At 33.7% G+C, this 15826-nt stretch overlaps 3 protein-coding genes across 6 annotated transcripts in view; 1 reads left to right on the top strand and 2 right to left on the bottom strand.

Moving 5' to 3' along the window:
- The first annotated feature begins 2214 nt into the window (after positions 1-2214).
- On the top strand, positions 2215-3300 carry LOC107013822 (thionin-like protein 2). Its single transcript, XM_015213696.2, has 2 exons — positions 2215-2698; positions 2953-3300. The coding sequence occupies exons 1-2, from the start codon at positions 2389-2391 to the stop codon at positions 3012-3014; spliced, it is 372 nt and encodes a 123-aa protein (XP_015069182.1). The 5' UTR covers positions 2215-2388; the 3' UTR covers positions 3015-3300.
- A 468-nt stretch (positions 3301-3768) lies between these two features.
- On the bottom strand, positions 3769-6569 carry LOC107014818 (nuclear pore complex protein NUP50A). The gene is made up of 2 exons (XM_015214914.2): positions 6468-6569; positions 3769-5481 (listed from the first exon to the last, which is right to left on the bottom strand). Exon 2 carries the CDS (start codon positions 5429-5431, stop codon positions 4082-4084), a length of 1350 nt encoding a protein of 449 aa, XP_015070400.1. The 5' UTR covers positions 5432-5481; positions 6468-6569; the 3' UTR covers positions 3769-4081.
- A 5423-nt stretch (positions 6570-11992) lies between these two features.
- Positions 11993-15826, bottom strand: part of LOC107014066 (coatomer subunit beta'-2-like) — a 10548-nt gene continuing 6714 nt past the window's right edge. Inside the window, exons 18-26 of one of the 4 annotated variants that reach the window (XM_027915908.1) lie at positions 15632-15746; positions 15448-15519; positions 14933-15129; positions 14755-14848; positions 14071-14177; positions 13771-13900; positions 13340-13560; positions 12861-12903; positions 11993-12399 (exon numbers count right to left, since the gene is read on the bottom strand). In XM_027915908.1, the coding sequence (XP_027771709.1) occupies positions 13384-13560; positions 13771-13900; positions 14071-14177; positions 14755-14848; positions 14933-15129; positions 15448-15519; positions 15632-15746 (892 nt within the window). In that variant the 3' untranslated portion in view covers positions 11993-12399; positions 12861-12903; positions 13340-13383. Of the gene's footprint in view, positions 12400-12856; positions 12904-13339; positions 13561-13770; positions 13901-14070; positions 14178-14754; positions 14849-14932; positions 15130-15447; positions 15520-15631; positions 15747-15826 lie in introns of all 4 variants that reach the window. The other 3 variants (XM_027915909.1, XM_027915910.1, XM_027915907.1) reach the window with 3 other exon arrangements.

Here is a 15826-nt window from a genome sequence, read left to right as displayed (position 1 = left end):
AACAACAGGGTGGGTGTCGGGTGGTGGTTATGGCTAAAGAAGTGCGAAAATGTTAGTTAGACATGTAATACTTTTTTAGTCTGAAAATTATTATTGAAAAAAATTTGAGAATTAAAATTAAACTTTGCGGTTAATATGAAGAAATTAATATAACAGATATGAAAAATAAATTTAGTTCAATTTTTTCATCAACTAATTGATCAAATCTAGAGCCAAACAGAATGACGATGACGAACTGAAGAGAAACTCTATTTTGACTCTTCATATATTTTAATTTAATAATAATAAATTAAAAAATGTGACATGACACCCTAGTAGGAGAGAAATAATGTATTTTTTTGTGTCAAGTATATTTTAAGGAAAATAGGCAAAGTTGGATGATATTGTAATCCTAAAACAAACATAAGTGATATTCTTAAGTAATTTTCCAAAAATGGGTGACTATCTAGGGAAATTACTCTATATATTTATATATATTGTCCCACTTAATTCTACTCAATTGTGAGAGAAGTAAAACTTGTGTATTTATGAAAACGTATTTTCTAATTTATGAAGAAATAGTAAATAGAGTTTCTCTTCGGTCCGTCATCGTCATTCTTCGGCTCTGAATCGATGAATCTATTTTAGTGAGTCTCTCTTTGAAACAATGTCAGATTGTTATGTCTGCTATTTGGATCAAAACTTACCTAATAAAGAGTTCCATTGTTTTAATTAGGATTGTTATAATCATGAGTCAATGGTCACTATTTATTAAGGTTTTGATTGTCGATTTCTTATTTCATCACGTTACCAATTTTCTTGACCTTGTACTCTTATGACTTCATGAAGACTTGTATTTTTTATAATTAAGTGTTTCAACTTGATTATTGTAATCCCCTATTAAGTAGGCATTACGAGATTATTCTGAATTCTTTTTAAATATTATCTGACACATTTTAATATTCGCTATCTACCTACCTATGTCTATTTCGACTAGATATACCTTCTTGCTCAAAATCGTTTGGAACATAAAGTAATCACATATTTTTATAGGACTAATAGTGAATTGGAGAACACGTATCTGAGCACTAAATAAGATGATGGCTCTACACAAAACTCACCAAACAATAGCACTAATAAATTGGCACTCATAAATTCATTAAACCTATTATATACATTCTCCACTACATTCTTTAATTGGGCAAGCACACTTGCACGCCCAAAACACTTTTTTAAAATCATTCTTTTATTTCGGAGCTCGTTTAGCTTAATTTTAAAAAATATATATTATTACAGAGAATTTTGACTACGTAAAAATTATCAAAAAGCATAAAAATATTTAATATAATTAGTCAGTGAATAAAATTAAAACTTTGATATAAATACATTTTTAGTGCTTAATTGTGCAGTAATGCTCCCAACACTTAAAAGACTAACATTAATCTCATTATCATGAGCAATAATTACACTTATTTCTTTTTTAATTAAAGTCTTCTCTGTCTCTCTCACAATTTTGCTGTACACCATTATGGTTGAGCAAATGATGGTTTTGTGTAATAATTAGTACTAATTTATTTATATAAGGAGGATATACTTATTTTAGCTTAGCTGTTAGGCTATTCTTAAATCTGAAAATTAACATTTAATACATTTTCCCCTGTATTAAGAAGAAGAAATATTGTATTAAGTTTAAGCAAGTACTTTTTCTTGTTGTTTGTCCTTATTTGACACCGTATTCTAAATTTTATCAAGGGACCATAGCCAAAGACAAAAGAATAATCACATGTAATTTTCAATTCACATCAAATTTTATTGAATTTATGCTATTTATCTTTGATAATATAAAAATTAGTTACACTATCACTAGTGCAACTTAATTTATGCTATACTTCGATATGCAAAAATTCTCACCTTTTCAATATATTTATAGTAGGTAAGATACATTAATTTTCAAATTATCAATCTCACTTTTTTCCGTTTATGATCGAAAAATTCGTCTAGAGACAATTATTTGGGTGAAATATAACTTTCGCAATTCGAAATGATGAATCCACCCCTCTATCTTTCTCCACTTAAATGTTGGACTTTCTTCGCTGAGTGCAAAGCTTGAACTTGTGATCTAAGACACAAGACCTCAACCTTTTTTCAGTTGGCCTGAGCGTCGAGTGCCTAATCTCAGTTTCTATATATAGACAGTTACTTGTATCTCTTAGATGACCTGATAGTGTAAAAATTATTTAAGCCGCAAACTTATAAAGATACACTCTTTTTTAAATCAACAGTAAAGGGAATATGTTATTATTTTGTCTCATTGCTCATTATATATATGTGGCCACTACTTGTTGAGTACTTCCATAAGCCTTTTTCAAGTTCTCCATAGGCTAAAACTTTATAGTTGAAACATAGAATATGGAGTCAATGAAGTTAAGGGCACTTGTTATGGCCTTAATGTTTATGGGAATTTTTGTTGGGCAGTCAGGTGCTGCCTTCACTGACTGTTACACTAGATGTTTCATTTTCTGCATGATTGATCCTTCTGAGACAGTATGCAAATGCACTACTAAATGCTTAAAACAGTGCATTTTCAATTCAGATTCTGATTCTGGTTCTGTTTCTACCAATAATGTCCATAACAAAATAGACAGTAGCAATCTTAAGTTCTGTAAGTTAGGTTGTGCCTTGTCTGCTTGCTCCACTCTCAGCAAAAAACATCAACCAAGTAAGTATTTTTAGTTCCTCCTCTCTATGACTTATATTAGTTTAGACTGATTATATGAATTGTTGTTCTCTATATGTCGTCAGAGGTGGAGCCAGAATTTTAAATTTATGGACGAGTTATTCGTATTAAGCGAATATCTTAACACATATCCCTATAGCTTTTTCTCTAGCTCCGTCTCTGTATATTAATGCTCCGTTTATTATTGCCTACTTTTTTTTCTTCTCTGAATTGATTTTTTTTTCTTGTGACTTTAGATGGTGAAAAGATGGATGACTGTGTTGGATCTTGCTCAAAGAACTGCACCAAGAGCTACTGATGGCTTTAGAAGTGGCATCATTAGTGGGGTTTCGTTATCCCTCTTTTTATCTTTATGATTTCTCTTATTCCCCTTTCTTGTTTTTCTTTTTTTCCAAATTAAGGATGCAAAATCAACAGCAGAATGTAGGTCTCGTACCCTAGTAAGAGCTTCCTAAGTGGTTATGTTATGTATCAGTATTCACCTATTCATAACAATCCACTTTTGATTTATCTACATTCTTATAGCGATAAAATCACATACCCAAACGCCTACTTAGATTGAATGAGTATCTTTGGCGACAGTATATCATGTGTAATCATTTATCGTAGTGCTTTGTTGAATTTTTTGTCTTCGCAGGCTGATAAAAAATTATTCATATTGGATATTAAATTGGAAGAAGAGAACTATCCCCATGGAAAATACATGGGATGGGATGATAAAAATGGGAACAAGAAATATTGACATTTGAAAAACTACCACTGTCTAAACACAACAGAATTCAACTTCAAAAAACATCCTTTTTTTCAACTATGACATCAAATAATCCTTTTCCTCAGTTTAATTCAGATTCTGTCCAACAGGTCACAATAGTGAGTTGAATTTAACATGTTTTCAACCACTTAATTAACCGGCATAAACTATGAAACAAAACCATAATAGTTATATATCTCGATGACTAGCACAAATTCGGAATCTTCATCCAACTAGGACGCTTCGAACATGTTGCATGCACCTAACTAACATTAGATGTTGCATCCTTGCAACTAAAAGATACATTAAGAGCTCATCAACTAAAATTATTGAACAGGTTCGCGACAAGAAGAAAACACAACGGCGGTAATTCAACATCCCACAAAAAGAGAGTAAACCCATTATAAGTTACTCAGACAAAGTCTACAACAGATGAATAGAGAGCGCGCTGTAATGGATATAGTCAACTAAGTATGTGGGCTTACAAGTTTCTTACCTCTTGGACAAAATATTCTCTCATCGTTCCTATTCTTCTCTGCAACTAAAGGAAAATAGTAGGGCACATTCCATGATGAAATAAGTCACTATGCAACTATACTGCGGTATCAATCATCTTAAGCTTTAGGAGAGTTTTCTGGTGTCTTCAAAGAACCAGTTGTAGTACCTTTATGTTCCACTACAGCAGCACGAAAATCTTCCACGATGGAGGCATCCTTGAACTTCAGAGCAATAGTAGAAAGTCCTTTCCCGTCAGCAGCACTATTCAAGCAAGCAAAAGTGACCCCTCTTTTGTCCATATTAGCAAGCTTCATTTCTGGAAAAAGGCTCGCATTCAAGATCAATCTGTAATTTCCTTTGGTCCTCATAACAAGTCTACCTTTTCCTTCCCCTGTTGTAGAAACATTAACCTTTAGTTCTCCCTTTCCCCGCTCTTTCCACCCTCCATTAAGATATTCAAACAGCACGGAATCAGCAGCGAATACGGGTTTTTCATTTTCCTCCCCTGTTTCAACAGTGACCTCTTCTTTGGAAGGAAATCCAGTACCCTCACTCTTATTCACAAGGGATGACCCCGAATTTCCAAACAGAGTAGTACTTCCATTAGTGGGAAGATTAAGTCCAAATGGTGACTGGTCACTTTTTGCTCCAAAGAGAGAACCAGCACCTGATTCAGAACCAAAACCTAGAGAAGATCCCTCTTTTGAAATACCTCCAAAGGAGAAAGTAGTGCTGGAGAACCCAGTCCCTGAAAATCCTGTGAAAGCATTTTGGCCACTTGAGAGTTGTTGGAATGAGCTGAAAGAAGCAGTTTCTGCACCCTTCTCACTTTTCTCACCACCAGTATCATTTTGTTCTTCATTCTTTGTTTTCGCGACCTCCACATCCTTCTTACTGTCATTTTCGCTCTTCTCAACTACTGTGCCTTCCTTGGTTTGAACCTGGACTTTCTCATCATCTGCTACCTTCTCTTCAGCAGATTCAGGTTTGTCAGCCTCATTAGGAGTTTCAACTTTCTCCTTGACAACATTGGATTTATCAACATCACCTTCTGATGGCTTAGAAATTTGATCAGGTTCCTTCATCTCTTCCTTACACACATCACTTGTCTCCTTTCTAGTTGCCTCACCAATGTCATTTTTATCTTCTGGTATACCTGAACTTGTTATCCCACTCTCAACTTCACTGGTTATCACAGTAGACGGGATACTGGACTCAGTGGGTGGAACTAAGCGGATTGCTGCAAAGGGGTTAGCTGAAGGTGTAGCTGTAGATGAGGTAGTTTGACTGCGACGAACTTTGACAATTCTTCTACTTGCCATCACCTCCTCACTTGCTTTCTTAAAAGACCCAGTCTCTAGCTCAGCTTCATTTTCATCATCATCGAGACCAGGATTGTCTCGTGATAATTCCTTTATAGCTGCCCTTTTCTTTGATGGTTGAAGAGAATTCTCAGCATCTCCCATTGGAAAATGAGGGAAGATACTTGAAGAGTTTTCAAGAAGATATGTTATCACTGCAGGAAATTGCATAGAAAATATCAGTCACCAGACAAACTAGAACTTTTTTGTCACTTTGAACAAGGTTAGGTTGGTAATAGGCAACACAATAGTTTTAATGTGTAGTTGCTTGGTGTCAAACTAGGATATGCGATGGATGATCTATTCCTTTTCTTTTTTCCAAAAAATATTCAACTTTTTGGGACAAGTTCAGAGTGGATCCTATGCCTTTCTCCTACAAAAAAACTCAATTGCGCGCACCTACATAACTAAGAAGAAGGCAAAGCTTAACTACTAAAGGTGAATTACTCTTTGCTTTGTAGTTTTCTTAACCAGTTCCTTCTTTCTTAATCTCACAACCAACAGAGAAAAGACTAGCTAAAGCAATACACTGGGCTTGAAACATTATAGTCAATAAAGCAACAGTATTTAGCAAGCGGAGGAAGCAAACAACTACCGTAACTCCACTAAATATATTAAAATCACATCAATTAAACAAGCATTTTGAGAAATCAAGATAACGTTCATTCACATTTGGAAAATATGAAAACTGAGCTTATAATTTTTTTAAGGTAACATCATAGCATAAACGGTAAGACTATCTCAAAGAACATCATGCTACCTCTTGTAACACACTATTCATCACTCTTGCAATAACCAGGTTCAAATTACATCTTTAACTACGAGTCACCGACAATACATATTAATAAAGACAGCTTAAAATCAACACATAATTGGGAGTCTAAAGATTCAGTTCATCTCAGGCAAAAAATTAATTTCTTCGAATATTTACTACCTCTTCATATTTTAAATCGCTGTTCTAGATTATCAAACAAAACTTAATAAGAAAACAATCTGCAAAAGCAATTTCATGAACACAAAAATAGAAAAACTATAGGTTTAAGCAACTAACAGCAAAAAATTCAACTAAATAAAGTAGGCAAAACATAAATTGAGACAAAAAAAATGGAAGTATAGTAAGATTAAAGTGAGTGGAATTTACCTGAGAGGATTCAAATTTGGTGGAGTTATGAAAAATGAACCGAGCAATATATAAAAACCCTAGAAAGATCTAATCTCGATTAGGAAAAAAGGAGATAGGGACATGTGTCACTTTAATAATAATTAAATAAGGGCTTTTTAGGATGAGAACAAAAAGGAACACACATTATATTGGGCCGAAAAGAAATGAGGCCCAAAAGAATGGACCGTTATGAGATAATCATAAAAAGTAGCAATATTTGCACTAATAAGTAGTCGGTTTGTACATTGTTAGTATTTAAGCTATATTTAATTGAGTTTTTTAAAAGGAAAATGATATGATTTAGCATGTTCTGTTCCTTTATTATTCTTATAGGATACTCTGGTTTAGAGTATCCTGAAAATAAGAAAAAAAAACGCAATTTTTAAAGTAATGTATTAATAAAATATGAGCAGTTTAAATCGTAAAAATGAAATTGTGGGAGAACAATATAGTACATTATATTGCTAACTGAAGGAGTTTTAATGTTTTGCTTTTCTCCAATTTAAAATATGGATGACAACCAAAGCTGAGGAACATTTTCTTTTACGGAAAAGCGATTGGTTTCGAATTCTTGGAAATTCATAGGATATCCTAATAGAATATTCACCTTTTTTAAAAAAAGATTATTTTTTAAAATATAATAGACATAATACGGCTTTATAATTATAATTTTGATAGCTGCACTTTATAGCTATAGTTTTGTTTGCTATGAAGGCATTGGTTTGTATATTTAACTTGTCAATATACAAACATGGCAATTTATTGTGATATTTTCATAAATCGTATATAAATATCTAAGGTAAAAATATATAATTTTCTGAATTTATATAATCAGAAACCGAATTATACCAAATTTTAAAAATCAAACGAATTATACAAAACGGACGAATAGCAAGATTAAGAAAATTGTAGTGGTGAATTACAATTTTCTTAAACTGTAGCTATAGTACTTAATGTATGCCAAATGTTTGCTATGCTGCATGATTTTCTTTCAAAAAATAGAGAAAATTTAAAGAACGAACTAACACTAAAAACATAATCAGGCTCCTTAGTTATAGTTTGCTTAAGTGTGATTTGTAGCTACTTGTTAGAAAAAGGAGAAGACTCGAGTGAGATCCGGGAGAGAGAGTAGACACACACACTTGATTTGTATATATTGATTGATAATTGTATCACGATTCACGAATAGTGTTTCAAATGTTTTTGGGCCGAGTTTTGGAGCACGACGTACCAAAAAACGTTTTGTGCTGCAAACTGGAGATGTAGATCCATAAGGCGTAAGTCGTTGAGCATAAAAATGTAAGACTTGTGCGTATATATGGCCCGACGTTATTTTTTTTTTATATATACTTTCTTCTACTTTAAATCATATTTTTTTTATTGGTGTGGTGATATTTTTTAGTAATTATAATACATTTTTTCCTCATTATTTGTTATTAGTATTTATTTCAAATAAAAATCATAACTCTTTTTTTTATATATATATTATAGGTTATTAATAAAATTTATTTGTAAAGTCATTGAAAGTTTTACTTTTGTTTATTTTTTTAGTAATAAAATTATAAAATTGAATATAAATGAAATTACGCCCCGTAGATTCATAAGATTTACGCCTCATGTATCCGGACTAACGTCTTGCCCTGTACTACATAAATGTCTTGCCTCACACCCTCAACTTTTAAAACACCGATAATGAATACAATTAATTTGTATCCATGACTATTGTATTCATTTCATTGATACGAATCAGTTGTATCAAGTATATCAACGATCGTCGAGTACAATGGTATCATTATTGTAGTAACAAATTGTATTTGTATTCCAATGTTGCCTTGTGTAATGTGTTATCATTTTGTATTTATATTATAGAAAAAGAGAGAAACATGAGAGAAAGAGAGAGAGAGAGTACCGAGAGAGGGCAAAGAAGAGAGAGAGGAGAAGCGAGGACGAGAGGAGAGGAATTTGTAATAAAATTCTTAAGGGTAACTATATTCGCCTTGTTATTTACTATCTTCGTCCATTTTTTAATTGTCATAGATTCCTTTTTTAGAGTCAAACGGCAACAACTTTAACTAACATTTTTTACGATGTATTTATTCATCATATTGATATGAAAAAAATTGAAATTTATAGTACGTTTTGTATAGTTTTTGAATATCTATTTCTTGTTTAAAATATTGAATCAATTTAATCTAATTTAATTTTGAAAATTAGTTAATTAACTTTTAAAAATCACAACATGACAATTAAACGTGGACATGGAAAGTAATTAATTAACATTAGAATATAAGCTTATATTTTAAAAAGGAAAAATAGTCTGATATACCCTTCAACTTTGTCATTTAGAGCTGATATACCCCTTGTTATGAAAGTGGCTCATATATACCCCTACTTGTAAATAAATGGCTCACATATACCTTTTTCCTCTAACGAAAATGAAAAAAATAATAATTTTAACCTAAATTTTTATTATTCTTTTCTAAAAAATATAATCCCATATGAGTAAATTTAATCCTCGTCAAACATATTTTTTTTGACTTTTTTTGTTTCAATGACTAATTTATAAATCAAATTTATTTATATTTTACTAATATTTTTGTAAAACTTATTGTAGATGACCAAATTTTTTCTTCGAATACGAAATTAAATTACAATACACACAAAAAAATAGTTTAAATTTTTTTTCTTTAAAAACTAAGGAATGAAAGAAAAAAACAAAATAAGAATAAGAAACTCAAATAATTATAATAAAAAAAGTCAAAAAATAATTTATGCATGAAAAAAATTAAAATATACCTTGAACTTTGATAGAAGAATCATATATACGCCTAAAGAATTTTTTAAAAAAAATTAGAAGTAATAAATATAAATTTAAAACTAATTTTTTAACTTCCGTTAAATGAAGGGTATATGTGAGTCATTTTGTAACGGCAGGGGTATACGTGAGCCGTTTGTATAACGATAAGAGCATATATGAGTCACTTTTATAACGAGGATATATCAGCTCTAAATGACAAAGTTGAGGGGTATATCAGACCCTTTTCCGTTTTAAAAATATATTTTTCTCTCTTTGTGAAATAAAGTCAATTTCTTATTTCCTTTTCAGTAACTGAGTTTCGACTTTCTATTAAAAATAATAAAATCTCCCATCGAATCCATTAAATTCCCTCCGTCTTCCCTCCAAATTCCTATTTCACTCACCATAGCCGGCCATCAGGTAAATTTGATCTTCACTTATTCTGCACAGTGCCTGCTTATATGCTCTGATATCTCCATTAGTTCAATTGTTTTCATTTTCTCAACTACATTTTTTTTTTGGCTACATTTGTGATTTATTTTGACCTATGTAAATTCATCTATTGATTTTTTGTTACTTTGCTAGAATCTGTCTAGGTTGAGATTCAGGTTTTTCTATCTCTTGATTATCTTTCTTACCATAGAAGAATTATAGCCTAAATCGTTGTTTACCCAATTGATTAAACTAAAAATCAGTAATTCATGTTATAAATTTGAGTGTAGTGTTATAATCTATGTATACTGGCTAGAAAAAGTAGATAGTAAATTTGTTCAGCTGTTTGTGTAAAGATGCCTTTGCCATATGAGATGTCTGTTAATCTTTGTTGGTGAATTCTCAGGGCTACTTGGGGTTCAGAATCAATTGCCAGGGGTCACCTTTAGATGTACAGTCACAGACCTCAATTCTCCTTTCTATATATTCGCGAAGATTTATATTAGCAAATTCAACTAGATGGAGATGAATTTCGGGAGCACCACAAGAAGTCTGAAACTTGGGAAAACAAAGTATATGGGGCTGGTTGAGTTTGAGACTGAATATATTCCAGATTGGTTCTTGGAGGAAGTCCTATCAAGATTGCCTTTGAAATGTGTTTTTAGGTTGAAATGTGTATCAAAGCAGTGTCTTTCGTTTATTTCGGCCCCTTCTTTTGTCAATTTGTACATTTCTCGAGTTTCTTTGTCACATAAGCCACAACCGTGGACAGTGCTTAGTCACCGTCTGCATGTTAAGGGCACAAAGTTCTGTCCTGATCCCCCATTAATGCTGGACAACATGTTATCTGCAGACACAAATGATCTGATTGAGTACCCTATTTTCTCACGTTATCTTTATCTTCCTCTTCCTCAAAGATCTTCTTGGCGTGAACGCGTAGCAGTTAGCGATGGACTAGTGTTGTACGGACGACTTGTGTTTATGGAGAATAGCATCAATCACATGACTTGTATGACCCTATTTCACATCAGTGTGTTGCCCTTCCTCCACTTTTTCTGTGCTTTCGGTTTGTCAGTACTGGTTTTCTAACCCAAATTGAAGAACTATAAAGTGGTGCGACTTGGTTGTCAATTATGGGAGTGGCATAACCTCGAGTTTGAGATATTTTGTTCTGAAACTGGGAGCTGGAGGAGTGTTGTTGTGCACAGTGACCCAGCAATTCAGATTGCCTGGCTGAGGATGCCTTTTTCCTTCAGTGGAATGTTGCATTGGATTGACCGTTGGCTTGGGATCCTTGCAGGGATACCAATCAGTGCCGCATCATTGGACTTCCATCTGACATTGACAAGCAATGTAACAACTACAAAAACAATGGATTGTATAGTCTGTGTAATGTGCATCAGGGTCGATTGAGGTCTCTTGCACCCTCGGATCTCTTTGGATTTTCAGGTTTCGCTCTATGGGTTCTTGATGATTATGACTCTGCTACTTGGTCTTTGCAGCACAGAGCTAAGGTTACTGATATCTTGTTTGTCTGAATATATAATGTATGTGCTTCTTGAATTGGTGTGGCTGCTTGCTCTAGCTAGTTGTATTTAGTATATGGACGTAACGTTTCTGCCATTTTGCTTTTTAGCATTAGTCATTATGTCTTCTGCATGATGTTAAACCTTATTCAGTAGCTTGCCTGGTATCAGAACCAGCATTCTTTTACGAGTTAATTAGTGGCTAAACTGAGATGGATGAGGCCAGAGTATCGAATTGGCAACTTTTTCTCATTATCCACCAGAAAAAAAGAAATCTATATTGCAAAATTCAAAGGCATAGACAAGTGAGAAAGAGCGTATATATCAGAAACCATCTAGTATTTATATAAAGTCAATACATACAAGATAATCGTTAAACTATGGTTATACATATTTTTTCTTTAATTTACTATTGATGATGTTAAATTGCTTGATTTATTATAATAGAGTACCAGATACGGGTAAATATTTATCATTCTCAACCTCATGGAATGGAGCATGTAAAGAGACGAACTAGTTATATAAATCAGCAATTTACCAGCTTTCTGATGTAATTTTGAAGTACCTTTGAACTTGTGCGTTTAGATGTTATTTTAATGAGTTGACATCAACAAAGGATTTCTTTGGCTAGGTCCTTTTCTTTTGAAGATATAGAAAATAAAACATCTAAAGTATACATATTAACATGGCTAAACATATTCTTGATTAACTGATCCCACTCACATAGATCTTAAACTGAAACAAGTGAGTTTAAATCTGTCATATAAAAAGCATATTAACAAGTCTTTCGTATCTTTGTAATGTTTCTTCTTTCTTTCCATAGTTCCACAAAAATGCACCAAACAAAATATCCTGATTATCATTTTCATTTCTTCAGATTGCAGTTTTTGAGCACACATCTGCATTACCTCCACTTCTATATATGGCTTATAGTGTATCTACAGTGGGCAATGACATATGAAGATATTGAAGGGTGAAAAACGTATGCCTCAAAAGAATATGATAAAGCAACTATGAGTGACTAAAGCTAACAACCAGCTGGAAACATATGTCCAGTATGCCTACAAAACTCAATGCTACAAAATCACACCACTTGCAGAACAGCAGACATGCCCACTCCGTTAATCGCCCCCTTTTAAGGAAACACTGACTGAACCTGCAATGTAATAAATATCAATATTTTGATGAGCCATAACAAAAACAAAAAATGTCTTATCTTCTGTAGAGCTGTCCTAATGTACCTTGAAGACAAGAAATTAATAATATACAGATTAGCTATACTTTCTGCAAGTACAAGTTGCCACTTGCCCAACTATCAATGCCGATATGCTGAAATATTTAACTAACATCATGCAGGTGTTAAGCTACAGAACGCAATTTCCTGACAAGCCATGAGCACCTGACCATATGACCAAATTTTTTGGGTTGAACAGAGGAGTGTTCAGCTTCAAGATTAAAGCCAGAATTTCTTCAGCTTTATCCCATTTGAGACAGAGAACGACGAGATTTATGAGATTAGAGACACCTAACCAAGCCTACATATATTTGAGCCTTAAACAGACAAACACTTTCAACAGTTGATGGAGAAAAATTGCAACACAAGAAATGATTACCTACAGATGGAACTGTCTTGAATGAGCCTAGTGACGTGGTGTAAGCACTGCAAAAGCATCAATAATAAGTATGAGAGTTAGAAGGAGAAAGGAGCAAAATCAAAACAAACAATAATAAGGATAATTACATAATAGTAGGTGAAAACAGTTGAACAAGAAACAGGGTGGCAACTGAACAAATAAATGCCAAATCAGGGATATCCCGATAAAGGACTGAAAAATATCTTCTAATCCTCACATTAATCCTGTCAGTTAAGTTGAAAAATCAATGCTTAGAAACTTCTCCATGGGGAAGAAGGGAACAGACTACAAAATTTTTCTATCTTGAATTAGGGTGAAGTTCATAAAGTCAGTTTATTCAACATTTTCCAAAGACAAACAAAACTAAAGATGATAAAAAAACAGGGAATACACAATAGGAATACCAGAAGAATATTAAGATATGGGAGTCAAAAACGCAAATAAGAGAAATTCAATAATCACCAGCACCAAAACTAGGATTTTCACACCGGCCCAACCAATTGCTTTTAGGCTGACGGTTTTCCTTCAGTATTCGTACCCCACTCTTCTTCTGCCTCAGTTTCATTAATGAGTACCGCACTGTCAGTAGAATCAGCATCCACAACTACAGGCTCTTCTTGTCCCTCATTTTGTTCATCATCTTGCCCCAGTTCTTGCACCTCATCACCACTCTGTTCTGCAATCTGAACAGTTGACACAGACATTTAATTGTTAGAATCTACAAACACCAGAGTCTAAGCTGTTTCAATACGGGTATAAAATAACATTGAGAAAGGACTTCTCCTATTATGTACAAAGATATGGTTATTTATTTCTTTTCTTTCATGATGAGGTATACAGAATGTTAAATCAACCCAGACAAGAAGGCAAATAGAAAAACCGGCAAGTCATACGTCGTGGTCTATATCTCCATTTTCAAGAGATTCTTCATCCATTTTCATGATGCTGAAAGCTTCTACAAGGTTGTTAGTTGATCTATCAGCATGATTTACATATTCCGTTGCTGGTGGGTAGCCACCACCCCTACATATGGAACAAAAAATAAAAAAGTTATCCAAACTGGTGCAAATTTGTCCTAGAAAGAAGAGAAAAGAAGAAATGGGGAACTCCCAGGAATTTTCAGAAAGCCACCAGGGTAGGCTGAGAGAGTATAGAAGAAATGCATAGGAAGTGGATAGAGCCATTCTCAACACCTTTCTTCTGCAACTTTAGATTCAACAGCACATGCAACTTGCCAGTGCTCAAACATATTAGGATATTCTTCAGGATCAGCCAAAGCTTCTGCTGCTTTCTGGTTAACCTGAATGACCATTCATCAATAAACCACATTAAATTACAACAATTTTTCCGTAATAGGACTACGGATAATACAGCAATGTCTAATCCTGCATGAAGCCATATAGTCCGTATTCAAAAATTGATTACAACCTTCACTTTTCTTTTTTTGAGAAGGGATTATACCCTTCACTTCTGCGTTCAAACTATATTTAATATCAAATCTTTAGATTAAGGCATGACATAATTCATAACAGATAGTTTGGTTCCTGAAAACTCATTAAATATATTTCTTGTGGTCATTCCATGGAGATAATACACAAATGCAAGTGGAATAGATAATTATCCAAAAATATTACTTTTGATGCCTATCACAGGAGTAAATAATACGTCCGAGAGATAAAGAGCTACGAAGTTTTTCTGAACCAGCAACTTAGATCAAGAAGCTTAATCCCACTATGTTAAATGAAAATCAAATCTAGATGGTTCTGCAGCTCCAACAGATTTCTCAGGTGATCATCCCGTCAAATATTTGGTCCTAAGTGCCACAGATTCAGAAGGTGTATACAGACAAGAAAGATCATGATCAGAGAAACACAGACCTTACTGAGGTCCTTCTTCCAAATTGCAACTATTTCAGAAACCTTACTTGGCAGATAAGATCTAGCCATAAAAGCAGCCTCAGGTACCCGATTGCTGCAAATAAATTGTAACTCTATATATCAATCTGAACCATTGAAAACACACTTAAACAATAAGTTCTTTAGCAAAAAGAAGTACCTATCAACCAATAGCTGAATGCATTCCTCCACTTTACCCAAAAGGAACATGCAAAGGAATGTGACATTGTTTTTCCCCTGCTCTTTGGCAAGAGTTGCTAGTTCAGTTATTCCTTCAGCATCTCCTAGTGAAGAATAGAGTAGCAACAGACCACTCAAGTCATTGGCATACTTCAGACATTCCTCTGCCATCTCCAGCTACAACATGTAGCAAATGAGAAAAAATTCTGAAGAACTCAGGAAAATAGACATGTGCATTTCAGAAAAGTACTACTGACATCTGAAGAGACCAAATTACAAAGTACCTCCACCACTTGAATACAAAATAAAGAGCTGGAAAATTTCACTTAACTCTGAATGATATATTAAGCAGTAGTCTCAGTTCAGCTAAAAGAAAGAGTTTAAACAAGTACAAACCACGGCACCTTCCTAAAATCTGAACCATCCATTTTCTCAGTAAAAAAACTAAATGTATGCTGCAAAAATAAGATTTCAATTAATGGCAGTAACCGTTACCATTCCATCAGACATGGCTAGTTCACCCAACTGCTTCCATTTGGACTCACTTTGAGCGACCACTGCAATATCCTGCCAAGCCACAAGCCACACTTCTAAACAACATATGGTTCTTATGAAGCAAACAAGTTTAAAAGAAGATATGTAAGTCCAAACCACATGCATTAAAGTTAGGAGCCCCCACCTTTGCAATTTCTAATTTTCCCAGCTGTATGGCTAGATCAAATCTGTAGTCAGGCTCTGTTGCAACTTCTAATGCTTCCTCTACCATACCTCGCGACTCCAAGAAATGAGCAACACTAGCAGGGAAAATATTTTATGACTAATTAGGAAAATTCATATAAAACAAAGCAAACCCCACCCCCACCCCCCACCCCCG

The sequence above is a fragment of the Solanum pennellii genome, chromosome 3 (assembly GCF_001406875.1).
Source record: "Solanum pennellii chromosome 3, SPENNV200".
Taxonomy (NCBI): domain Eukaryota; kingdom Viridiplantae; phylum Streptophyta; class Magnoliopsida; order Solanales; family Solanaceae; genus Solanum; species Solanum pennellii.
This window is presented reverse-complemented; position numbering and strand designations above follow the sequence as displayed.

What these genes read in the sequence shown, in the direction of transcription:
- LOC107013822 (XM_015213696.2), top strand. Translation starts at nt 2,389, where the DNA reads ATGGAGTCAATGAAGTTAAGGGCACTTGTTATGGCCTTAATGTTTATG. An exon ending in CAGCAAAAAACATCAACCAA is followed by an intron (nt 2,699 to 2,952) that starts GTAAGTATTTTT and finishes TTGTGACTTTAG; the next exon opens with ATGGTGAAAAGATGGATGAC.
- LOC107014818 (XM_015214914.2), bottom strand. Translation starts at nt 5,431, where the DNA reads ATGGGAGATGCTGAGAATTCTCTTCAACCATCAAAGAAAAGGGCAGCT.